Source organism: Patiria miniata, unplaced genomic scaffold (assembly GCF_015706575.1).
Source record: "Patiria miniata isolate m_02_andy unplaced genomic scaffold, ASM1570657v1 HiC_scaffold_24, whole genome shotgun sequence".
In the NCBI taxonomy this organism is placed as follows: Eukaryota; Metazoa; Echinodermata; class Asteroidea; order Valvatida; family Asterinidae; genus Patiria; species Patiria miniata.
Window position 1 is genome coordinate 4,723,112 of NW_024037063.1, and position 26,306 is coordinate 4,749,417.

General features: G+C 40.1%; 1 protein-coding gene across 1 annotated transcript in view; it reads right to left on the reverse strand.

Moving 5' to 3' along the window:
• Nucleotides 1-26,306, reverse strand: part of LOC119732089 (cadherin-23-like) — a 34,474-nt gene that overhangs the window by 6,056 nt on the left and 2,112 nt on the right. Inside the window, exons 5-34 of the mRNA XM_038205477.1 lie at nucleotides 25,269-25,322; nucleotides 24,411-24,506; nucleotides 23,224-23,310; nucleotides 20,258-20,389; nucleotides 19,293-19,427; nucleotides 18,717-18,801; nucleotides 18,141-18,238; nucleotides 17,474-17,671; nucleotides 16,414-16,575; nucleotides 15,335-15,490; nucleotides 14,897-14,967; nucleotides 14,160-14,400; nucleotides 13,723-13,953; nucleotides 12,869-12,944; nucleotides 11,596-11,901; nucleotides 10,776-11,054; nucleotides 9,512-9,724; nucleotides 8,868-9,184; nucleotides 8,077-8,181; nucleotides 7,741-7,927; nucleotides 6,512-6,726; nucleotides 6,067-6,267; nucleotides 5,299-5,400; nucleotides 4,555-4,687; nucleotides 4,006-4,269; nucleotides 3,046-3,165; nucleotides 2,157-2,317; nucleotides 1,444-1,532; nucleotides 982-1,122; nucleotides 155-223 (exon numbers count right to left, since the gene is read on the reverse strand). Of these exons, the coding sequence (XP_038061405.1) occupies nucleotides 155-223; nucleotides 982-1,122; nucleotides 1,444-1,532; nucleotides 2,157-2,317; nucleotides 3,046-3,165; nucleotides 4,006-4,269; nucleotides 4,555-4,687; nucleotides 5,299-5,400; nucleotides 6,067-6,267; nucleotides 6,512-6,726; nucleotides 7,741-7,927; nucleotides 8,077-8,181; nucleotides 8,868-9,184; nucleotides 9,512-9,724; nucleotides 10,776-11,054; nucleotides 11,596-11,901; nucleotides 12,869-12,944; nucleotides 13,723-13,953; nucleotides 14,160-14,400; nucleotides 14,897-14,967; nucleotides 15,335-15,490; nucleotides 16,414-16,575; nucleotides 17,474-17,671; nucleotides 18,141-18,238; nucleotides 18,717-18,801; nucleotides 19,293-19,427; nucleotides 20,258-20,389; nucleotides 23,224-23,310; nucleotides 24,411-24,506; nucleotides 25,269-25,322 (4,724 nt within the window). The remainder of the gene's footprint in view (nucleotides 1-154; nucleotides 224-981; nucleotides 1,123-1,443; nucleotides 1,533-2,156; nucleotides 2,318-3,045; nucleotides 3,166-4,005; nucleotides 4,270-4,554; nucleotides 4,688-5,298; nucleotides 5,401-6,066; nucleotides 6,268-6,511; nucleotides 6,727-7,740; nucleotides 7,928-8,076; nucleotides 8,182-8,867; nucleotides 9,185-9,511; nucleotides 9,725-10,775; nucleotides 11,055-11,595; nucleotides 11,902-12,868; nucleotides 12,945-13,722; nucleotides 13,954-14,159; nucleotides 14,401-14,896; nucleotides 14,968-15,334; nucleotides 15,491-16,413; nucleotides 16,576-17,473; nucleotides 17,672-18,140; nucleotides 18,239-18,716; nucleotides 18,802-19,292; nucleotides 19,428-20,257; nucleotides 20,390-23,223; nucleotides 23,311-24,410; nucleotides 24,507-25,268; nucleotides 25,323-26,306) is intronic.

The window sequence follows — 26,306 nt, forward strand, 5'->3', positions numbered from 1 at the left end:
CCTTAGCACATAAATGTTCTCAGCACAAAAACAATTCGCCTAGCAGCAAAAGGGTGACCAACCAAATTAGCATGAAGATGCATGCATCTCGTGACTAACACCTCGCTGATTTTTGCTGAGTAAGAAATATGACAAGGTAATATTGGTTACTTACTTGACAACAAGTTGTGGCGCTATGATGGTGTTGTCCTCTGTATTGACGGCGTGAAGTTGCATGACACTCCTGGAGAAAGGAAAACAAAGAATTCTTGACAATTTTTTTCAAATGATGCTTGCATAGGTCAGGATTTTACCAGATTAAATTTGCGTCCATTCCAAACAGAATCATGGCTCCAGTAATAAATTATAATCGATTCGGGCAATTCACAATTCAATGCGCCACCAAGAGTCTACCATGGAGAGTCCATTTTTCAAGTTTACGGTCGACAAAACGCGGTCCATTTGAATGAATGTAAGTAGACAACTGGAGCTAATATGTTATAGACTGGGGCATAGCGTTCTGCCGACTTACAAAAAACACCATATTAATAACAAGAAAAGAAAAGGGTAAACAAATCCCCGAATCATATGCTTACGAAACTACTGACCAGAAAAACTAACAATTTTTAACGTTTTCCTGCTGCGAATTTCCCAACCATCTCCCACAATGCACTGGGAAAAATGAACTCTCTGAGGCAAACTCTTGGTGGCGCACTGCATTGTGAATCACAAAATGCTGCAGTCACCCAAGCTGACTGGCTGCCAACAGGGCCCAACTTCATGCAACGTTTTAAGCATAGATAATAGTTGCATGGCAAAATTGGGTCACCAGCCAAAATGCATGCAATGTATGTTGCTTGTAACTGGTACTCAGCTATCTTTGCTCAGCGTACCAATATCCTTAGCACTATTTTCCACTTATAAACAGCTGACAAAATTTGACCCAATTTGTAATTGGGCGTGCTCGATGTTGCAATGGGGAAATTGCTAAGAGTAACATACCATCCAGGTTGCGGTTGACCATTGACGACCCGGATTTGAATATCATCGATAACGATGACCGGAGTGAAGGTGGTGGATGCTCTCTTGACGGACTGACTGGAGCTAAAATCACCGTACTTTAATATGATTTCCTCGATTGTCCTGCAAAACACGTCAAAACGCAAGTAATTATAATAATTTTCATTTTCATGTCTCCCTAATGTCACAGCCCCCTTTTAGAGGCAACATTTTATGTCGCAATTAGATTATATTTGTTGCTCGTGGTCTAATTAGTAAACATACCGAAATTCGAGGAAAAAGGGACAAGGTAATATTGGGGTAGGGCACATTTAGATTTGAAAAAATTTGTGTACAAGTCTATGGGGATGTCTCCCAAATGTTCAATCCAAGGTAATAATAATTATGATATCATTCTGCTAATTATGCCAATGAAAGATGAACATGTACATAAACTTTACTTACTGTTTAAAATCATCTTGATAGCCTCGCACTTCCTCAGCGGATTTAAATATGGTCATTTCAATCTGTTGATCCTCGCTGTACAGATAAATCTAAGACAACAGAACATCAAATGAAATGAAATGAGGATCACAGGATTTTGAGTCACTGAAATCACCTTGAATGGTCTGACAACTTTTGAAGGCAAGAAAGGTTTTATTTCTTGAAAATTTTCCTCAGTATGACGCTTTTGCAGGAAATCGCTGACAGCTTAGATTAGGCTCATCCCTGATTCAAAGGCATATAGAATTGTTGGCATTTTGTGCATGTTGCTCGTTTCCAATAATCCAAAGAAGAAGGTTCAAAAGCTTTTGAAGTTTCAGCTCAGTGGATATTACAGTGAAAAACCCTGCACAACCTTTTGATCAGGAACCACCGTTTTGTCAATAGCACCCTTTATTTCCAAAAATCTGTCATTGGATCGTTGGAAATCACCAATTTCACGGGGCGTTTAGTACCAGTACAATCTTGAATGAAAGTGAGTTGTGTGATAATAACTTTAACTGTGGTAGGTTACTTGTGATGATCCTATATACCTTTGATGGGCATGTGACTCATTTCTCTCAATCAAGTTGCATATGGAGCTTGATTCTTCCAAGTCTGAGGCCTAAAGTTTTGAAAGAACTAAGCTGAAGTTGGAGACTACGTGGAAGTTAAGGAAACACCCAAAGACATACCGACACTGTTGCCGAGTCGCTGAAGTCCGAGTTGAGGCTGTCCTCTGCCTTGACAATGATCGTGTAGAAGCCAGCGTCGCCCTTCTGAAAAACCTTGTCGGTAATGACGGACCCAGTGTCTTTGATGATGCCAAAGGCGTTGTCGTCACGCTCTTTGCCGTCTGAATGAAACGCAAAATTTAAAACATGTGAACGCAAATTAGACACTTTGCTTCATTTGGCACAATAAAAGGAGAAAAATACCAAGGGTGTGTTCTGAATTGTCTAAACCTGATACAACCTTATTAATGAGATGAAGAATGGCATGAGTAGTGGAATGTTTTGCACGAAACCCAATAAATAAATAAATAAATAAATAAATGAATTGTAATGCTTTTATAGCGTTTTCCATCGTATGAACAATCTCAAAGCACTTTACAATTATTCCCTGTTCATCAGGCCACGAGACCACGCGGCAGCCGATATCAATGCACACTCAGTCCTCGACCCTCACAGGTACCAAGTTATACTTGTAGTTCAGTGTCTTGCCCAAGGGCACAAACACCATGTCTTTTGTCGAGAGGATTAAAACAAGAAAAAAATCCTCAATTCATACAACGGCTTAGCACTAAGAGCATCAGTTTCAATGCTAGTTTAAAGTTTGTCTATACAGAATGCTGTAGCACAGACCCGTTGCATTCAGCCGCCATGTCTGAGGTCTACTCATGCGTGTCCCCATGCAGCAAAAGGAGGCACCTCAAAGTTACGATAGCTACAATGCACAGAAATATCCAACAGTTTCCAAATCTTAATTCTGCAGACGTATCATACTGTCTGTAGATTCTGTTCTGATATTGCCCCCAAGTCCAAACTACTGACTGAATAATATTTGGCCTGTGTGACATCTCACCGGTGCTTGTGTATTTCTGACTCGTAATGGTGTACACCACGACGGCAAAGTCTCCGAGGTCCTTATCAACGGCTTCCACTTTGATCACCTCGCTGTTAAACACTGCATCATCCTTCACACCTGCAAAATAGTAAAGAATAATGGTAAATAAAAGCAATTGCTTACGATTACGAAATAACGATAATTATATGAGGCTATGAGGCAGATTTAGTAGTTTAGTAGCAGCTCCCGTGTTGTTTGACGCATGAGCCAGTCAACGTTCTCCAGGGGGACATGTTGGCTGCGAGTATCTTAATGTCATTCCAGCTCCTGTCCCCCAGGTGTAGGTCCCTCTGTAAGTGATGTCTTCCGTGACTTGTATTTTATTCTGGCCAATAAGGACGTCATTAGGCGGCCGATGGTTTCCTGTCAGCATATTCTTGGTCTTCTTTGCTCTGACCAACAGGCCCAGACCTCCTGCGACTTCTCCAATGGCACTCACTAATCCCTGGAGACCTTGAGTACTACCCGACTGCTCCTTGACAGCATCCACCAACCATCCTTGTGGAGAGTACTCTCCTCATATGGATTCCCAGAGAAGTTTGTCAGAGCAATAGAGAACATCTACAACAACGCTCGCTGCTATGTTCTGTCAGGACAGAAGATGGTTTTAGCAGTTGGATCCAGGTGATAACCGGCATCCATCAAGGCTGCATCCTGACCCCAATCCTCTTTGCCGTGGCTATCGACTGGCATCGACAGATTTATGCATGAGTTTAAGCCTACCCTATCTTCACTCCTTTATACTCCTGGAGAGAGAAAATTGATGTAAAGTGTCCTGCCTAAGAACACAAGTGTTATAGTCATTGTAAGGGTTTAAAACCCACATTCACATGCACGTGAGTAAGACATTGGAACGCGACACTCAAAACTGATTCTTTCTGATCCATAAAGAAATGCTGCATGTAAAGCAATACGTACCTCCAGTGTAAAGTTTATCTTTTATGTAGAATACAGGCCCGTTGTCGTTTGTGTCTTTGACTGTCACCGTGACTTCCAGTAAAGTGTTGTCCTTATCGTCGTAAGGAATCGGCGCCGCAGGGCTGAAATCCATGTCGCTTGTTACCTTGACGACAAGCTGCAGGGTCTCATTCTGTTCGCGGTCCAGGGGTTTTTGCAACGATAGCACACCGGTGGTATTGTCGAGTACAAACGCCCCATTAGCCTGATCTTCGGCGTTTCCATCTGTGGAGGAAATTTGACAATTATCATTACATTTTCTTTTAATTAAAAATACATTTAAAAAATTTTTAACAGAGGTTTAAAGTGACATGGAAATATGCCATTGAAAATGCTAAGAGCCAAAATAACGGTAATAAAAAATGAAAACGAAAATACATCATTTATACTTGGGTTGGGTTTTCGGACACAAAGAAAAAATAATTTAAAAAGTTGGAGCAGAACGGAGTACAGTTGCAGCTGCGTAAATGACCATTACTTGGAAGAATTGTTCTCAAGGGTAAAACTTACCGACAATGAAATAGTAGATATGTTGGTTTTGGGGTTCATCTGCATCAGATGCCAGATCGACTGACCCGATCACAGCCGAGTCATCGTTCTCAGACACGGTAAAGTCAGCCTTCGGTTTGTTCTCAGAATCAGTCTGTCAAACAAAAAAGGTTTTTTTGTTAAATCAAAATCAAGTCGACCTCGACAATATGTGTTACTTCACATTTTTAATATGGTAATTTGCCTTAATGCAACACCAACGAAATGGCGCTGCTAGTAAGTGTGTGAATATACCTGGTGTAGAGAAATTAGTGAAACAGGTTTTCAGTCCAAATGCTATGTGATGCATATTGCTTATGACAATACCACTTGCAAGGGTATTAGCAGCCGTAACATTGTTTTTTTTTACGTTTTAAGAGACTTGGATGGTTTCAAAACAATTTTAGTGTAAAGATCGTTTTACCTTTCAAATTGTAACTTTTGAGGGATGTTAATTCAATTTTTATTTTTTTTCTTATACTGTTATAAATACTATGTACTTAGTGTTGTCTGAGAGCATGTGTGAGAAAATTCACAAACTATTTCGGGTGGGACTCGAACCCACGACTCCCTGCTTATATGCAGACGTCTTACCACTCAATCACTGAGCTTGCCGGGATTGGTTGGCTGGTTCGAATCTGATGTACTAGAGAGTCCAACAGCCAATCAGTATTAATGGGGATTTTTTTTAAGGAATTGACTGTTTCATTCTTTGATCCAACTCACCCAGAAGATTGGTTCATTGTCGTCTGTATCGTTGACTTGGACCGTGAAGGACACCGTGGCGGCAAGCGGTGCTATTCCATTGTCCTTCACTTCTACCGTCAGCTGTTACACATAAAAAAAAAAAATCAAGCATTTCATGATTATCTAGATATTCAACATTTTTGTCAAAGCACAAGAGACTGAAAGCACAAGAGACTGAAAGCAAAAGTGAATGAAAGGCAAATCAGACGTCAGACATTGTCTTGGGTGTATGTTCCACAAGTTCAACTCACAATTTTCATCTATGAAAAGAGCATGTAACAATTTCAGATTTGCAGTAAACACTCAGACTAGTCTGCCTATCCTCGCTGTTCAAGGGTATGTTTGAAGTGATTGAAGCTTGTTCAAAACAAATCTGCTACGTTTTTCTGCTAAGATCACTGATTTTACAGAATTCTGCTAGAAATCTGCTGAAATTTCAATTCTGCTGGATTTTCTGCTAGATTCGTTTTTGTTCCCTCAAAAATCTGTCAGATCTAGCCGAAATAGGTCACCCTGTACTTGGCATTGAGGCATAACATGACGTGAATGCTTGAAAGGGCGCCCTCTATATTCATGAAAGAGCGCCCTCGATGTAGTTCCATCCACAACATTTGTAATTCACAGCTTCTGATTTCCCATCAATTTTCTCTCTCTGGAGATCATTTTGAAACGCCGAACACTGAAAATAAAAAAAATCAACATTTTCCTCGCAAGAAATTGTGTGAATTGTTCTTCTTTTGTACTCACATAGTAGGTGTCTTTAGTCTCTCGGTCAGTCTTTGTATGAATGCTGATTGTGGCTGTGTCATTGCCCGCTGAGACCATATCGAAATACTGGTCATCCTTGCCTGTTTCACCGGCGGATTGGATGAATCTAAACGTGACGTCACCATTAGGGCCGATATCTGTGTCCTTCGCTTCAACCTCCAACACAAATCCGGTGTAATTCTGGAATTGAAATGATAAATTAAAGTCCATTTTAACAAAACGAATCACACTTTCAATTAATTTGTTGAATACAGAAATTGACTGGAGTGGGGATTGAACCTACAACCTCTGTTGTACCGTATGGGTGCTCTACCAACTCAGCTATCCAACCCTATGTTTTGTGGCTTCGAATTTGAGGAACCCCAAATTTTAAACTCAAGGAAATACCAGAGTACATGAAATTACAGATAAAACGAACATGTACCTCTGGAATGTAGAAGACCTCCAGATTGATTGGGGATATTATCTCGGGCGTGTCATCGTTGACGTCCGTGACGATGACTGTTATGAGGGTTTCTGATTGGAGGGGAGGCGTTCCCATATCCCTGGCAACCACTCGCAGCCTGTATGCACCAACTCTGTTGCTGAGTTCTTTTTGTGTCAGAATATCTCCTTCAAGACTGTCGATCTTGAAAAGACCTACATAGAATAAACAAACAAAATTTGCCAAATTAGTTTTTGAGAAAAATGTTTAGAGTTGCAGTCAGGTGTAGTCAAAGGTAATACACAACATTTGCTTTTGCTGTAATTTTCAGAAATGGATGGATTTGAGGTTACCAATTTTTTAGGAAATATTGTTACATTGAACAGTTTGAAGTTTTGTGTTCATAGATTCTGGAAAAACCAAGGAAAAGATGCTGTTCTTGTAGTCTAGTTCCCTGACCCTTCTTCAGACAAAACAGCGCAACTTATAGATGTTGGGGAATTCACATGTCAGACAACCAGACTAGCTGGCTTGTGCCCGTCCACATTGTGTAACCGATTGCAAACAAAATGTGGCCCAACTATTACAATTTGGGGGCAGTATTTAAAAAAAGTCAGTTTCTTTCCTATGATTGTCAGCCATATTGTTGGCAACTGATACAAAAATCCCTCTTTTCTTGAAAATGACAGCGCACCAGGTGCCATGATTTCACAGGATGCTTGAGACTATTATTCACTTACAGTCGAGTAAGGTATTTCACAATAATTTGGTAGTTTTATATATCGATGTTTGCAACTGTTTTATGTTACCTTTAAATTATAATGATAAGCAGAGTTGATCATAATGCACTGGTAAAATTCACATGAGGTACGAGTCTTATTTGGGTCCGTGTGCGAACAAGAGAGGGCGCTGTTTCACCAGTTTCTAGAGCCAAGTGAATGGGACACACTGCGTGCGCTCTCTGGCACGAACTGCGCATTACTGATTCTTTTCTGAATGTGCATAAGCCACAGCATCAGGCATCATCAGCAATGCCTTTGAATGTCTCCCCAGTGGTCTCCCCAACTCTCTCTTTCTTACCGTTGAGGGGGTACTTTTACACAGAGCCCATTCACTACAGTTGAAAAATGTACTATTGGGAGTGCATATTTAGCTTCATCTGACGACAGAAATGAGTGACAAGTTTCTCAAGAAATGGAAACAATATTATTGGAACAGCAATATGGCACCTTCTTCGTTTCCACCATCAATGAAGTATTGCACTCTGCTGTTGTTGGTGTCTAGTTGGTCTTTGTCCACAGCCGACAGGGCGATTACCAGATTACCAGGCTCCACGCTCTCCTGTAGATTGATGGTATCGGAATGCGTAGCGAACTTTGGTACTTCGTCGTTGACGTCCAAGACCGTGATTGTTACCTGGGCAGAAAGGTCAGGGTTGAAAGGTTAAAGGAGAGGCTTAAAAGGCGTGTTTGAAACAGGCTACGGCTATTGACTACAGTGCACCAATAGCTAAACTGAAGCCATAGTCACAGCCATGCCCTATTTGGATGTCATGACCAACTCACCTCTACACTGTCTTGTTTTTCTCCATCACTAGCAGTAATGGTAAGTATGTGTGTGTCTTCAGTTTCTCTGTCCAGTTTCTCGCCATCTTCAATCATAATAATACCCTGCAACGATAGCAAATAAGTCACCCTGTTTACTCAACAGTGAGCGAGTTGCGGTGGCAGATCGTGGCATATAAGGAGAACCAGTATCCATGGGCGTCACCACCTCCAATCACAATTCAATTACAATTAAAAACAAATCAATCACAAGTCATCTCAAAAGCCAATTGAAATCAATCACAAAACAATAACAAGTTAACTCACCAGCCAGTTCCAAGTCAATCTTGAGCCAATCCACAAGCAAACCACCAATCAATCATAAGCAATCATGAGCCAATCACAAGTCAATCGCAAGTCAATTACAAGTCAATTCACAGGTCAATAACATGTAAACTCACAAGCCAATTCCAAGTCAATCATGAGCCAATCCACAAGCCAATGACAAGCCAATGACAAGCCAATCACAAGCCAATCATAAGCAATCACAAGTCATTTGCAAGTCAATCGCAAATCAATAACAAGTCAATCACAAGTCAAATAACAAGCCATATCACATGTCAATCACAAGCCAATCACAAGCCAATCACAAGTCAATCACAAGCAAATCACAAGTCAGTCTGAAGTACCAGCGTATGAACAATGACAATGGAATGCCTTTGCAACATTTCACATTAATAGCTTACAACAAATTTTGAGAGTGGCTGACGTGTGATTGACTTGTAACAACTTTGTTACAACTCGGTCCTTACATCTGTTTCACCGATGGTGAATATTCCGTCTGGGTTGCCAGCGGCGATCTGGTACTCCACCGTGCCGAATTGCATGCTTTCGTCCTTGTCATTAGCAACCACCTGAAGAATGGTTGTTCCATTGGGAAAATCCTCTGAAATTTCGGCTGTGTAGTCCTGACTTTCAAACTTGGGCCCGTTGTCGTTCACGTCGGTGATGGTAATCACAATCGTCTCGTTGCTCGACAGTTCCGGAGAGCCTTTGTCAAATGCCACAACTATGGCCGTGTAATTGGGATACTTTTCCCGGTCAAATGTTCCATTGACGAACAGGATACCTTTCAGAGTTAAAAAAAAAAAAATAATAATAATAATCTGAGAGGTTCCAACAAAAGAACAAGTCTGCATTTTCATTAGGACAAAAAAAAAACAGGATCAGCAAAATTCTGTCTGGGAATCGACAGACAGATGGACAAACTGAGAGACTGCAATTAAATGAGGCTGGTAATTTGAGTGGGTGGATCTCCCGTCCGACATCCCAGGGTTCACAGGTTCAACTCCTGCTCCAATCTATTTTGTTACTTCCTTTTAATATTAACAATAAAACAGTTACTCATTTTTGGGGTGGGGACTACCCCTGCCACTTTGGGGGTGCCAGCATGTACCTGTATCTGGATCGATTCTCAGTAACGAGTCGACGTTATCTGCAAGCTCATATCTGATTTCTCCATTCTTGCCCTGGTCCTTGTCCGTAGCACTGATGACATTTGATATGATGGAACCCACATCAGTATTTTCGTCCACATTGAATTCGTAACCACTCTCACTGAATACCGGAGCATTGTCGTTGATATCCTGAACATTGATAGTCAGTAAAACTGAGGGGGAAAAAAGGAATTACAGCACCTCAAAAGCTAAAAAATGTTCTAATTTATTATGTGTTTAGAATGCAATAGGCTAAATGCGACAGGCTCAATAAATGTGATTCAAAGTTTTGGATAGTGCAACTTGGGGAAATTTTGAAAATACACCACGTGAAGTGAATGTAACTTACAGAGCAACGCTCTGAAAAGAGCAAGTGACTGGCATCAAGTCTGTGATATCCATGAAGTCAAATTACGGAGATCTTTGGCAAACAAATCTGAATAATATCTAGCTCGCTGACTTGTTTATCTGCTTAATCCCACCAATTTCCTGGAAACTTTTATTTTCCTGAATGTTTTAAAATCCTCCATTGTGCAGAAACCACCAACACATTCTTGCTCTTCAAGGTAGTGTATACCATTTGTAATTTGTGCATTTTGTTGGTTTGAAGCATCAAAAGTGCTCAACATTTGAAGATGGGTGCGTAAAAAATAACCTGACAGAGTTTAAGCTCAGTGAATGCTGTTTATTCTGAGAAAACAATATTCTAGAATCTCGATTCCAATTCAAAAGTTGCCGAGTCATATTTTGAATTGTGCCCGAAATTAGCGTCTGGGACATGTTCTCCTTCAGACGATTGCAGCTACGCGATGTCACACACTGAACCGACAAATAATAGCAACTGCGCACGCTTGTAAGTCGTGTCAACGCTTGCGCGCACCCATTCAGGGATTCGCCTGATTACAAACAACTACTTACCAAAATTTCCAAAAATGTGTCACTTGACGCATCTTTGGAAGTGGCCTTCTTTTATTGTTTTCTTAAAACGACAGCATGCCAGAAGGAATAATTTCACAGGGAGTTTAGTACCATTACTATCTTAAAAAACCAAGTATGTTTTTTCCCCAGTAATTTGGTCAGCTTCTTTTTGGATTTTTGCAAATGATTTGCTCTACCTTTAAGCCTTTCAACATGCATCAATGACCACGTAAAGAAGCTTGGATCTACCGTCCTCAATCCTACAAACTGAGGATCTTAGAGGAATGGGAGGTTAGGAGTACTGACCTTCAGCTGTCTGAGGAGTGCTCCCAAATGCTGCCAAATCCTCCACGGTTATAGTAATTTCAAATCTGGCCGTCGTTTCTCGGTCTAGCGGTGTGTCCGTTGTGTACACATCCCCTGTGGTATTTTCGACCCAGAAGAACTGGTCAACAGTTGTAGGGACCTCTTCCCCATCCTCATCGTAAACTGCACTGTTATCCAAATCCACGCCGTAGGACAAAAGAGCCGTTTCATCCAAGTCAGTTGCTGTCACCATAGCAACCAAAGAACCACTGGTGGCATCTGAAAATTATAAATCTACATGTAATATTTCTCCCATGAAAAAAAGTTGAAAGCGATTTATACATTTTTATTATCACACTTATCAGATACACATTCTTCTATTTTTTTTTATGAACAACGTTTTTTAGCTTTTAAGGTCAACACATTATTGGCCATTACCCAAAAGTGTCCAATTATAAAAACTTTTCCAAAGCTTGCTCAAAGTTCAGAGAGTAAATTTATCACAAAGTTGGAAATTTTTCACACTTTTTTCTCACAAGTTAACCCTGCCTGAGCTATAAATTTATCTTGAATAGATAAATTTATCTTGAATATCCAAAAAGAAAACATCACAAAATTCTGTAAAATCCCTGAATGGCGATTCTGTTAAAGGGCCAGTTCCTATTTAGAGCTAAAGCAAGCAGGAACTCACAATCTCTGACATCCCAAGTATTCAAGCTGTAAATTTGCAAGATTGATGTACAGTGACATTTTGATGTCAATTTGACGTCAAAGTTCTTGCAAATGAAGTAAACTGCTTATAGTTACATCTGCTACATACTTTCATATATCCCAACGGTTGGGTCTTCTTCAGGGAAATATGGAGCCTTGTTGTTGATGTCCAGTACAGTGATGTTCACATAACAAGTGCCGCTATTAGTAGGTTCGCCGCGGTCAATCGCAATCACTTCCATATAGTAACTGCCCTTCTCGTCCCGGTCCAAGTTGCCCGAGTTGACTCTCACCTCCCCGGTCCCAATCACAATGCGGAAATCGGAAACGGTTTGGTCCGAGAAGAAGTAGTCGATGCGAGAGTTGACATTGTTTTCCTGATCCGCGTCGGTGGCGTTCACTCTCAAGACGAGCTCTGGAGTGCATGATGGAAGAAAAAACAACATGTTACCTCTGTCCCGAGTCTTGGATTTTCCGCTAACAGGCTTCGTCTTATAACACTTTCGAAATCTTTCAAATTCCCCAAAGTAAGTGGACAATCCGAGTTGTGGTAATGCAGTATGTCCACATAAAAATACAACAGATTTTCCAAATTTTGTACAAATATGATAACAAGTGGATGCTACCATTGTTGTTTTACTTCAGTGTAACCCGATTCGAGCACTGTGTTATGTAATGTCAATTTGTTCTTTTCATCCACAACTGAGTGCAGTCAAGATGAGTGAAGCCATCCATTACTTTGTTCCAAAAATGTGACTTCAGTTCAGCTGGGTAGATTGAAACCTTTTTTATCTTTAATAAAGATATAGTCCATCATTTGTAATTTGTGCATTTTGTTTGTTTAAAGCAACAAAAGTGTTCAAAATCTAATGAAGGATACTGAACAACTAACATGATGAAGTTTCAGCTCAGCTTCAGCTGTATATTCCGAGAAAAACAGCATTCTAGGATCTCAATTTCAAATCAAAAGGCTGAATCATGTTTTGAATTGGGCCTGAATTCAGCGTCCGAGACGCGTTCTCACTGAGCCCATCGCAGCTACGCGATGTCGCGCACTGATCCAACAAATTATAGCAACCGCGCGCGCGTGTGCGTCGTGCCAATGCTTGTACAACTAGTTTAAATTTTCCTACGGTGCGTCTTAAGACACACCGTTGGAAAGGCCTTCTTTCGTTGATTACTTCAAAATGACAGCTTGCCAGAAAGAATAATTTCACAGGGAGTTTAGTCCCCATACTATCTTTCAACCAAGTACGTTTTTCAACAATAATTACGCCAGTTACTTTTCGGATGGCTGCAAATGATGGACTATAGCTTTAAGAGGGGCTAGGCCTAAACCATGACACCGCCCTCTATGGCTCATGCATAGATGCAATACGTACCACCTCTCGGTGCCCCTTCAGACACTTCTCCATAGTATACTTCCTCTGTGAAGATCGGCGATTGGTCATTCATGTCCTGTGGGATGAACACACAAGGATTTATAAAAAAATACATGAGTGACAAACCGTGATTCAATTATTTTTACTAAAATTCTTAGAACAATAAGCATTGAGAAAATTAGGTTTTCATAAATATTTACTCTATACGTACATCGTTTTCAATCACAAATCCTCACAAGTTCATCACAAGTTCATCACAAGTCAATCACAAGTCATCACAACAAGTTATTACAAGTTACGCACATGTTCATCATAAGTCAATCGCAAGTAAATCACAAGTCAATCACAAGTCGATCATAAAACAATCACAAGTCGATCACAAATCAATCATAAGTCATCACAAGTCAATCACAAGTCATCACAAGTCAATCACAAGTCATCACAAGTCAATCACAAGTCATCACAAGTTCATCACAAGTCAATCACAAGTCATCACAAGTCAATCACAAGCCATCACAAGTCAATCACAAGCCATCACAAGTCAATCACAAGTCGATCGTAAAACAATCACAAGTCGATCACAAATCAATCATAAGTCATCACAAGCCATCACAAGTCAATCACAAGTCATCACAAGTCAATAACAAGTTGATCATTAAACAATCACAAGGCGATCACAAATCAATCATAAGTCATCACAAGTCAATCACAAGCCATCACAAGTCAATCACAAGTCACCACAAGTCACCACAAGTCAATCACAAATCAATCATTTGTAACAAACATATTCCTTTGTCCAGGTTCACCCCTGAATCTTTTGCCCAACTAGAAAGCATAACGGGCAGACCCAATACCTGAATTCTAACTTTGACGGTGGCATTAGCGGACAGTTGAGGCTCCCCGGTATCCGTGGCAATGACGATGATCTCAATCTCTGAACCGTCTTCCTCAAAGTCTAGCGTTTGTTGGAGTCTGATAACTCCTCCTGCATCAGTTGTCTTAATAGTGAACCTATCAGAGTAAGTGTCGTTCCACAACGTGTAGGTAATCTCGTTGTTATCTGTGCTCGGATCTGCATCACTTGCCTGCGGAGTATAAAGACAACATGTGCATGATACGTATTTGGCGAAAAAAGGTCACTTTAATATTTGTTGATTCGCACAACGCATGTCAAATTCGTTTTAAAAATTTTACATCTGGGACAAAATTCACCATAGCAGGTGATGAATTACACGAGACATTTTTGATTGTGTCATGTTTTACGGCTTTTGCTTTTTGACAACAGCATTACCGAAACTGTCAGTAGAGGGCCACTTGGAATTGTGTTTTCATCAACTTGTGTGGTGTAGGAGGTAGCGCTGAATTGTGGCGCATTGTCGTTCTGGTCTAGCAGTTCAATCTGCACGATTGCCGTCCCGCTGCGTTGACCATCCGTGGCGACACAGGTGAAAAAATACACGCTTTGACGCTCGTAATTCAAGTTGGAATCGTTACGGGTCCTGATCTCGCCCGTAGTGCTGTTCATCTCAAATCTGTGATAATGAAAAAAGAGACACATCAGGTGGATGAGAAGCATACATGGAGTTACACCTGATTTCAATACCAGAAAGAGTTCAATTTAATAACATAAGATACAAAGCTGCAAAAAAGCCCCGTACAAAATAGATCACTTGGTAACCAGTGGATCTCGAAAGTGTGAATCTAAGGGGGGGGGGGGGGCAGTTGGGATGACTAACAACACCTCTTCGAATGACAAATATTATTTGTTTACATTATTATAATTAAAAATCCTGAATTTCCTTTAAGTTTTCTGAATAAAGTCAACACTCTTTTTACTAATCTGGATTCACTGCTTCAGGACTTCGGTCCATTGACACCCCTCACCCAATCCCGCCCTCCCCCTTTCCTTGAAAAATCTTGGACTTCCGCCGCCTTCCTTCGGAAAATCCTGGATCCACTACTGTCTTGATTAAAAAATGCTGACAGATGTGCTTTAGATGTGCACTGGATCAATAAACTCAAGCTTACTGAGGATTGTCTCCTTGTCCAAAGAGTTGATAGGTCACTTGACTGTAGGCTTCTGAGTCTCGATCAGTTGCCTGCAAACAAAATGCATTCACAAATTGGGGACAAAAAGTAAGCTCGGAATGCAATCTACCCACTGTAACATTACATTCAAACCAGCCAGCCAACCTCTGTAAGCTCGTTGGTCGAGCGGTAAGACGTCTGCACTAGTAAGCAGGAGGTCATGGGTTCGAGTCCCACCCGAGTAGTTTGTGGATTTTATTCTCACAATCACTCGGGACAACACTTTATCATAAATATATCGGTGATGGGCAAACCACAATTACGAATTTACTTTTCACGTTCTACGCTGTCGCTCAATTTTATGTAACAGCTAAGACAAAGTCGTTGTGACATGACGACAATGACTTTTTTGTGTTCTTGACATAGAGCAGTACTTACATTGACAAAGCCAACCACTGTTCCTCGAGAGTTCTCCTCAACTGTAAAACTGTACTCGCTTCGATCGAAGGTTGGGGTTTCGTCGTTTTGATCCGTGATGTTTACATGGACATAGGCAACATCGTACTGATTACCAAGAGCATCGGTGGCATAAATCTGCAGAATTAAAGTAGGTTCATTATGTTAAGATTATCTTCATGGGGAGAAGAAAAAAGAGTTTTAACACAGTAACACCTGTTCAACATTGTATGAATTCCATGATGAATTGATAAAACCATAACAGTGACTGGGGCAGTTTTGGGCAGTACGAGAAGTAACAGGCATGACAGTTTTGGGCAGAGCACTTACCCGTGAGTCATTTTCTGTCAAGAGTTTGCAAAGTTTCATAGCTAGCAGATTTGTGCCCAGCGCCCAATTTCATGAAATTAACGATGCATCGTAGCACTGTGACGCGTTGTATCTCTACGATGCATTGCAGTTGCGACACGTCCTGTGATTCATGTCACAAGACATGCCGCTTGTGTGACCAGTCGTACGTGTATTTATAGCACAACATGTGACTGTAATATGTATTTATCCAACGCACACTGAATAGTGGAAGAGTTGTTGGATCTCTTCTCAAAACTTTCAAAACGTAAACAAAATGGCAGACAAATGAAGCAGTTTGAATGGAAAACAAGTTCGTGGTGCACTGTTAGCTACTTTGAAATTTCACCTGAAATACTCCAGGCTAAATCGTATTTACTTCAATGCATGTCCTATTTACAACTTCACACACATTGTATTGGTATTATAGTCCAAATTATGTATTTTTTATGGCATAAAACTGGCCAAGAAAAGGACACTTTGTATTAATCGATGACCACTAAACGTATCGTAACTTACGATGGAACTAACGACATGTTCAATACATTGTAAGTTTTGTGAAATGGATCATATGACACATTGCAAGTTGCGACGTGTTACATGTTGCAACTCGAGTTGCGACGTGTCGCAGCGCTTCGTGAAATCGGAATTCGGTCTGTTTTCTGAAAACCAAACATAACTGCATCCCTGATACCAATCAGGATGAGGCTTACCTCAAACTCAAGGAATTTATTTGCTTCAAAGTCCAGTTTCTTTTCATTGCTGACTCTCACGTCGACAGTGGCATCACCTCTTATCGCCTCGTCTTCGTTTGGAATCACAAAGGCGTCAGCATCCGGTCCGCCCAGATGTAAATAAAAGAGATTATTGGGTGCCTGCAATGGGAAATGAAGACAGGATTTCTTGAAAATTCCTTGAACTTTACTTGTGAATTATTCCATTTTTTAAAAAATTATTTGGGTCTTATCATCTTTCCTAATTTTCCCCTCAGATCTTCCAAAATCCACCTGAAATATTGTTGAGGATTTTGTAGGATAGAGGAAATATCGAGCCCAGCCACTATTCCTTCACATTAAGCTTGATGGCCACTACAAATTAAAAGGGTTTGCAATGTTTTTGTGCAACTTTCTAGTCCTCTTAAATGTATGAAAACTATTTCATATTCCTCTTTGGTTAAATTTATTGAAAAGCGCTCTTTTTTAAACATTTAAAAATTGTCCGTGCTTTTCCAGACAGCTGAGGGCGCTGTTGCTGTGGTGTCATTTCAGGAAGACACTGTTCAGTTTAGGGGGTTTCTGTTCCAATTGCGAACCCAAAAAATATGTTCATTGAAAACATCTGTGTGAAAAGCTTGCTCATTGGCTTACTGCCATGTACTGACATCATAACGAATCACCTAAGAAAAGGAAATTTACGACGGCATACCAACTTTTTGTGCTGAAATAGCTGTAACATTGAGGTTTCAGCCCCAAATGACATCACAGTTTTGCTCAAGAATATGGTAATTTGCATAAAACCACAAAGGCACCAAAATATCCTAGAAAATAGCCAAAAAAATGGCAAAATTGAAAACAAAAAGGTTACATGGGATACAAAGGTGCATTTTCAAGGATTGCGTAAACAGTGGTGGATTTCAGAATCGTCCCTGCGAAAATGCTGGTGCAAATGAGTTTAAACTTCTTATTGTTAGACATTCTATACTATGGACACTACTTTAGTAATTATCTTGTTGAGTGTTCCATGAGAGAATATAACCACGATTTAGAACTAAACCTGGTCGACGTCCTGAACCGCCAATCCATCTAGAGAAACGAAGCTTCCTTCCAGCGTGTTCTCGGAGAGTGAGATATCGACCACGTTGGCAGTGAACGTGGCGTTCTTATCGTCCACATCACCCACTTGGATGGTTATATTGACTTCGGCAGAGCTCGGAGGAGCCTGCAGTGTGCCGTCTGCATGGATTTCTTGAGCCTGAAATCATAAATCATTTGAATTTAGGAGGTGAATAATCAGGTGTAAGAGAGTAAATACACCTGCTGATAGTGATTTTTAAAATGGGTTACACTGATTTTATTTGCTGGGGAAAGGAATCGATAAAAAAAACCCAGATAAATTCCAATAACATTGTGCTTGTATGAGAAAAAAAATCAAACAAACAGCAAGTAAACAAACAGACACCCCCAACACTAATTTATGCAAGATAAATATCTTTTACACATAAGGCAAGCAAGTGTAAGGGTTTGAATTTTAGTACTGGAACAAGTTAAATTTGTTTTCCTGCCAAAAAGAGACAAATTCTCAAATCCAATTTGGTGCAAAACTACAAATATGCTTGACAAAGACAACAAAATGCTCAGAACCATCAGGTAACCAGCCAAAACTTCATGTTATATGTAGCTTCTGACTCAATTTTTTGACCAGAAGATTGAGTTTTTCTCACCACCACAGTGACGATGTACGAAGTCTTAGTTTCTCGATCCAGCAGTTCTTTTATGGTTATCTGACCAGTAGAGTTGCCAATTTCAAACTTGCCATCTCCTGCAAGGAAAACCATTTTATTTTGGTCGTATGTTATTTGATTAACCCTTACTCTCTGAGGGTAGTTTACTGCATGTCAGTTGGTTATGCCAATGCCCTCCAGCTGCAGTTTATTGGAGGATACTTCTATGTAGCAGTGAAGGCTCCAATTGGCAGGAGTTGGAGGCCCTGGAGGGTGCCTGATACTGACCAGCTGGGGGCACTCACTTTGTTATCAGAGGACTCTCATTGTTCTCTGTGGCATGTATTGGAATGCCTGTCCAGTTACCCTTGAAATGACATGGCAGATATTGGAGGGCCATGCAAAAAACATAGGAGATTTTCTTGAGGCACATATTGGCATGCATTGGAGGGTCAAGTAGGGTAAGGGTTAAAGATCACAGCAATCACCAACACATTTGGATAAGGTCGCAATTACGCCAGAGCGATAAACTACAACCTCTTACACAGGGTACAGACTGCTGCTCAGACTACTCACCGCCAGTCAAGCTGTAGAGAATCAGATTGGGTACAAGGACGCCCCTGTCACCTTCTCTTGCAAGTACTTCCAGAACATCAGAACCCTGCAAATGAAAAAAAAATGGGGATGACCCTTCAAAATATCTTGAACTATTTCAGGTTCCGGGGGCTAGACAGCAGAGTTTAAGTGATTTAAGTGCCGTTCTATCACTTTCTAGGAAAGAACTAGAAAGGTGGTCTAGCAGCAGTTTTCAAGAAAGTGCTCATGAATAAATAAGTTATGTCAATTGCATCATCAGATATCTTATTTGACTAAATCACATATTAAGTACATGTTTTGTTTTCCATTTTACATTCATACCAATCAATGAATGAGAATATTCTTACGAACTTCTTCATTATCTTTTGAAGCAAACTCTTTTTTAACCCTAATCTCAAGGGTTTATTTGAATTACAATGTATGTAGAATCTTTTTGAATTGAGCACTTGTTGAAATCTGTAATGTATATAGGAAAACACAACCGTTAATGTACCCACTTTTGAACCTTTTCTTTCTTAATTTTTTTTTTTCCCTGCTAAAAACATGTGCACTAACCTCTGGCGTGTCTTCAGGAATTTCCTGGTCGTAGTTGGTTTTGGTGAAGTACGGTGGCTCGTCCTGTACGTCTTGAATCGAGATGATGACCTGTGCATAAGCATAACGTGGCTCACCGACAGGTGCACCTGAGTCCTGGATGGTAAATGTATGGACCAGACAAAAACGTCAAATACAATCTGCGTGCTGACAATTAACTTACGTGGGTTATAAGAACACCAGAAACTTCTACCAAAGGCTTTTGCTTTTGGAAGTTGTAAGTCAGCAAAAATTAAAAATCCCAATTTGCCCTAACTTAGGAAACTCCAAAATATTTGAAAAGCATTTTACCTGTTTGAATTTTCTAAAGGGAAAAAAAAACTACGTACATGTATAAAGCACATGACTGTGATGTTATATTAATTGTAAAAATTGCTGCGCTCTTTTATTGTCAGATGTCACTTTTGTCAACAGTAAAACAAATTTTGTCGAACGATGCTTCCAGGCCTGTATGCTTCATTGCTCTCCCCCTTTTTGCAAGTTAAAGCTCTTGACAGTAACGAATTACCTACTGCAAAAGACTACAACGGCCCATAACATAATGGTGTACAACTTTTGGAGCTGACGCATGTAAACTTGATCGGCAGGTTTTGAATATTCGGTCAAACAAATTTTAAATTAATTGAATACTAAATTATTCGAAAAATGGACAGCCCTACTCCAAGTGGATGATATGCTTCATGAATCAATAGTAAATGGTGTTGATGAAAATAGAAAATGTCGGCCATGAAAGTTTAAACCTGCCTAAACTAACATCTAAGGACTTTGCGGATTAGCCACAGCTCTGTCATGAGCATCAGAGCGGGGGTTTCCCAAGCTAAACATGCCCAAGCTGACTGAGAATTATTCTGGGTTTTTCCATTATTTTAATTGCACACTTGGATGATTAAAGATCAAGAAATCAAAGTTTCATGTCTAATACTTACATTTGCTCTGACGCAGACTGTGTACAGTGTGCTGGTTTCAAAATCCAAGGTTTCCCCCGCTTTGAGGCTGATGCCTCCTGTGCTTGGATCAATCTTGAAGATGTCACCGTTGCACGGCCAGCCCAGATGCGACTGCAGACATTTAAACAAATTATCAATTGGGATATATGTCTCGGTATCCATAAAATAAGGTACATGTAGAACAATTATGTTAAAACAGGAGAGATTCCAGGTGTGTCAAAAGTCTATGGGGAGTTGTAAAAATTGTGGCAATTATGTAGTTACGGGCCCCTCTAGTTTTTGTCAAACTAAAGACAAGGCTGTTTTTTATATCAGTTCAAAATGTCTTTTCAACCTAAACATGCACAAGCAAACTTCCCTTAATTCAAATGACACAAAATGTCATTTTGAATATTTTGTTTCCGGTAGTAAATGCAATTTTAAAAGTGTTTTACAGTTGGTGCCATATTAATCAGTACGGTTTACCAATACCATGTCTATCTTTATTTTCATAGTTTGTCTTCTCATCGTTGTATTACCTCAATTTCCCACAAAAATCCAAAACCCTCCATCTATATCTACAAACCTGTTAGTTTTTAACTTTTGTCCTTTCATAGGAATAGGGCCCGTAACTACACAATCACCAATTTTTTTATATTTATAGTTATGATAGTATATTATTTTATTTAGCAGTGGATATTTGCCTGGCGCCACCTTTCTTTTGTAAACGATATTAAGCCGGCACGGCACTTAACTTGCGCAGTTTTTGGGACTTGGAGAAATGTTTACCCTGACACATGGTTTCACTCAAACATCATCGTGACTTTCACGAGATGGGAATCAGACCAAATGAATTACAATTTTGGACTTTATTTCCCTTTCTTATGAGACAGGCCGCTATCCACTCACTCAGCCATAACTAATGTGCTCCTTGAAGTTGAATGATAGAGGTATTTTAATGTAGGCCTACTCGGATACACGTCAAAGTCAAAGAGGGCACTGACTCTGTACGATATGCCGGCTTCGTATAGGCCTACTACTAAAACTAAAAGAAAGCCAGGCCGGACAAAATACTTGCAATGCAATGATTGACCTTAGCCGTCATGGCCTAGTCACAAAGTAGGGCCTTGCGAGTCCAAAAATAATTCGCGTGCATTATTTTCACAAATTTGAAACACCGTTATCTTATAATAGTCATTTGGTTACCGCCGGTTATTCGAGTGCCGTGTCGCGATGTCGATGTCGACGAGTAGTGTCGATTCATGACTACGCACGTACGGTACGGACACACACACGGCAGACACTAGACAGAAAATGGTACGCAGCCCCGCGCTCAGCCCTAAACATAACGATCTGTTCATACTGTTGTCGTACAGCACATTTTACTTACCAAGATTAGGTGACAAACATCCTCCGAAAAATGTGCACATTGCAAAAGTTAATATTGTCCCAAGAACTCAGCGGGAGATTATATATTTTTGTTTTTATAAAACACGAGAGGAGCGACGAAAGCAACACGAATGTCGCGCGCTAGCGCTAGGCTGCAGATAGATTTGTGTCTGCAAACAGCGCCCTCTATCGGTATGCCCATACGTTTGATTTATATGAATTATTTTTTACAAACAAGAACAAACCGTTGACAACTGAAATAGTTGCCTTGTACGTTTCTTATGGATCTACAGGTCACAGTTATCCGAAGTTAACGGTCCCCTCCACAGGTTTACTTCAACTTTTTCGGTGCGGGGTATAATTTGACACATGGGGGCGCTATTCATTATACTTGATCATTCGATCGGCCTCAACAGGGTCAGGGGACATTTTCTAGGCTATTTTTTTTAGACCTAGCTGCTTACCCCTTTATTTAACTGAATGATTCCTATACATGTTGTTTTTTTGGTTGGGGGGGGGGGGGGTCAGCCAGTCTAATCGCCTCAAAATAATTATATCGTCAGACCTCCTAAAGCTACGTACGCGCTCCTATTTCTGCGCACTCGCCTTTAAGTTATGCAAGGCGCGCGTGCATCCTAAAAAATTACAAACTTTCACTGGGATCGTATGCTTTGATGTACGAACTTTAACCAGCAGCCGAAAAAAATTGGAAATTGAAGGCTTTACCGGGAATTCAGGCAAAATATGAAAAACATCGGCTTTTTACAGCTAATTACTAAGCACAAATGCAGGCAGATATGCTTCCGTGCTTGCAGCTAGTCGACAATATGACCGAAAGGTGACCTTTCTGACGGTCTCCCAATATCCGCGTCAGTATTATAGTTAAGATGTCATAGATAAAAATGTGCAGTTTCTACGAGGATGTAAAACTTACGGTGCAACTAAAAAGACACAATTCTTATATTTTTTGGGAATTTTTTGGTCAAAAGTTTTAAAACTCCGACATCTTAAAAACTGTCTCCGTTGATTGGGATGATCAGAATAACAATATCATTGGGATCTACATTTAATAGGTAAATATGTATAAAATGTATTTAAATAAATATGTAAATTTAAGCCCTTGTATAAATTTCGAAAATAGGATATTGAAAATAATCTTGAAATTACGAAAAGTGTATTGGCATTGAAAAAAAGAAAGAAAAAAGAAAGAAAATGTGTTTGAAAAGCTCGGAAAATATAATTTCCTAAAGCCAATAAGTCTAAGTTATTAAAAAAAATGTTTATATCGAGTTACATGGCCCGGACAGCACATATTTTTCATGAAGCGTCCCCTGCGCAGAATTAGGCAGGATTAAAAGTTCTACAACGCCAAAACTGCACGCTTTGGAATTCCCCACTTGCTGCCACAAATAAGGAGATTTTGCTTTGTTTATCGGTACGGTGGATGATCGTTAGTAAGCCAACAATAATAAGTTTTGTTGAGGAAAAGAGTGGTTGCTTTGCTATTTTTAAGCTACTTGGTTGCAAAGCCTTATCTGCGCAGAAATAGGAGGATCGAGGATAACCCCAAAACTTACGTCCACAATGTCGTACTTGATGTCATCACCAGTGTCCCTATCCGTGGCATTTGCCGTAACGAGGATGTCGTCTGGCGTCTTTGAACCCTTGACAAATATAATATTCAAGTAAAAAATTAATAAAATATTCTTTAGCATGAAATTTCGTCTCCAAAGTATTCTTGCTTTGTAATCATTACATGTGTTGAAAAATGTAAACTCGCCTATCGATCTGTTCAATATAGGCTAAGCCGGATATGATACCCGTAGATACACTGCCTCAGAATAACTTTTATTGGCCATTTCAGATACGATGGACACAACAATAGCGCCTTCCTATATATTATTTCGGCCATGTTATCTCAGAAATATTCGTTTGTACCCCCGCCCTGCAAACAGGGCGCTGGGCTGATGGTTGCAGACCAGTAAATAAACTTCCGTAGACCCCAATGGTAAATGCTCCCACTTCAGAAATTCGGGAAAAATACTCACAACTCCCCAAGGTGTTCGAGACACACATCAAATTAAAGCTTATTTCATCATCTTTCATTTTCTTTTCAATTTGTTGGGGGTCAACTTATGACTTTTAGGAGAAATTTCCATCCGAAGATGATCACCCCTGAAAATAGTCCTGAAGCCCATCGCCATTTTGAAAAACGATGCCTACACTCCATTGCAAAATAGAGCGCTTTAAGGGCCCCAATTTCATCCAAATTGAACGGAACTACAAGCTCACAGTCCTGTGCACGGCTTCCACTCATATTTTTTTACAAACCCTCAAGTTCATAGCCCACAGCATGCTCAAATACTGAAGATTTTGAGGGCATGCAAATCGTGATTTGGCCGGCGTAGGCAATTTCGGACCGATTTACTGGTCTGCAACCTGATGCGTCTTCACAGAATCTTGTGAAGGAAGTACTGACGGATGGCATTGTGGGTAACTTATGGCATGACCTTCGCAAGTAGTGCGCGCGTATGATAAACAGCTGTAGCAAGTTTGTGTTCTGCATGCAACGTCACAGGTCACGCAAAATCTATCCAATGAGAGCTCAAAGATATCAGCCGTTCCCAGCGTGCGGGGGATACGAGCGAATTGAAGGTGAACCATAAAGAATAGGCCTACAAATGAAAATTACCTGTGATGCTTTGGACTTTGTTTGGACAGAAAGCCAAATATTTCACATAAGGTTATGAAATAAGAAACTCACCTCTTGAATGGCTTCCAAGCGATACGAGCTCGATGTGAATTCTGGGTCATTATCATTGATGTCCGTGATACCAACAGTAAAAACTGTTGTAGTGAACTGAAACGGCAAACGGAAAAAAACTGGTATTAAGGCCTAAACATGTCTTGAAAATGTTCATCACGTCAATATTAAAGCGACGATCGTGAAGGAGGATTTAAATGGATATATAATGAAACATAAATGTCATGCATGGCGTTGCTTTTGAATGCAGTCCATTTTACGAGCATTTCATGTACTGTCAACTATCACGTTGGTAATGGGCCTTTTCTCGTATCTCTAATTTAGTTTTCAACAAAAGTCAATTACAAATGTATTTTTTGGGGTCAATTTGGTAACTCAGTAGTAAGGCCTACCGGTTAAAATGACTGATCATGTCGACAGATGGAATACTTAAGGCCCCCCCCCCCCAAAAAAAGTCTCCGGTTTCTGGTATGGAGCTTGTCCTGGTGCGGCGACGCGTTTTTTTTTCTTTTTTTTAACCTGATTTTTTTTGCCTCAAATGTCGGTTGATGACTGCAAATGGTGCCCGACTAAACTTAGTGCAAATATATGGGAGTCCAGAGAGGCCACATAAAGCTTATTCTCGGTCATAACCCCATCTAAAAACACGTTAAAATTGTGCAGCAGCAGGATTCCAGTCAAACCAGTAAGTTTGGCGGTTTTGAGACATCATCTTTCATCGAAAAAAAACCCACATTTTCATTTTGCCGACGCGCATGGCTACGGCGACGCGCGCGCATACCAGAAACCAGACTTTTTTTTGGCCTAAGTGATACTGACTTTTGAAGTGATTACGATGGAGTTTGAACATCTCCTTACCATTTCACCGTCCTGATCTGTCAGCTTCCATTTAAAATATAAACGATGAACCGTCTGAAAGACAAACACACAATGACTGAATTCAATTGATTTTTTGGTCGTTTTATTTATATAATTTCTCATTTTCGCACGATATAGAAAGTTGGAAATGTATGTGCAACCGTACAAAAATACAGTGTAAGCTAGTATTACATTTTATTAGATTACTCAACAAACAGTTCATGCACGATTCACTGAAACTGTCCTGGCATTATATCAAACAAAAGAAACATTATTTTATCGTCGCAATTAAGTTGCTTAAAACGATTCTTTAGGTCCAGAACAGTATAATATATGCTTTGGGAGTGAAAGTATCACACAATTATGGGGTTGTGCACTGTTCAATGTTTTTTTCTTCTTGGAAATTATATATTACATTAAAGCCTGACTATTTCTAAATCAATTCCTTTTGACCCCATTCCATTTGGGTCCCTAGATCCAAATATACATTCTTTAAGTGAAAGGGTGTAAATGTTACTTGGGCCACTCTTACATGTCACCAAGTTCACTGCCTATTCAATGCCTATTCAATGCTAAGTTAACCCAGATTCCGCATGTTCAGGGGTCAATTTCATGGAGCTGCTAAGCACAAAAATTTGCTTAGCATGAAAAGTCTTCCTTGGCAAACAACAGGATTACCAACCAAATGTCCATACCATGTGATGTATATTTCTTGTGATTTGGTATTCAGCTGTTGTTTGCTTAACATGAAAATCACATGGAGTTTTAGCTGCGGTAACCTGCTTTTATAAGCCAGACTTTCAAGTGTGCTAAGGAAGTGTTTTGCTTAGCAGCTCCATGAAATTGGCTTCAGGTGAGAGTGGCCCAAGTAAAATTTACACCCTTTTCACTTTAATAATTGATTTTTTTTTCTGGATCTAGTGACCCAAATGGATAGGGTAAAAAGAAGTGGATGGAGAAGTAGTCAGGCTGTAACGTGATATTTAATCTCCTTGAAGAAAAAAACCCTTCATAACCATTTTTTGTTTTCTGAATGTT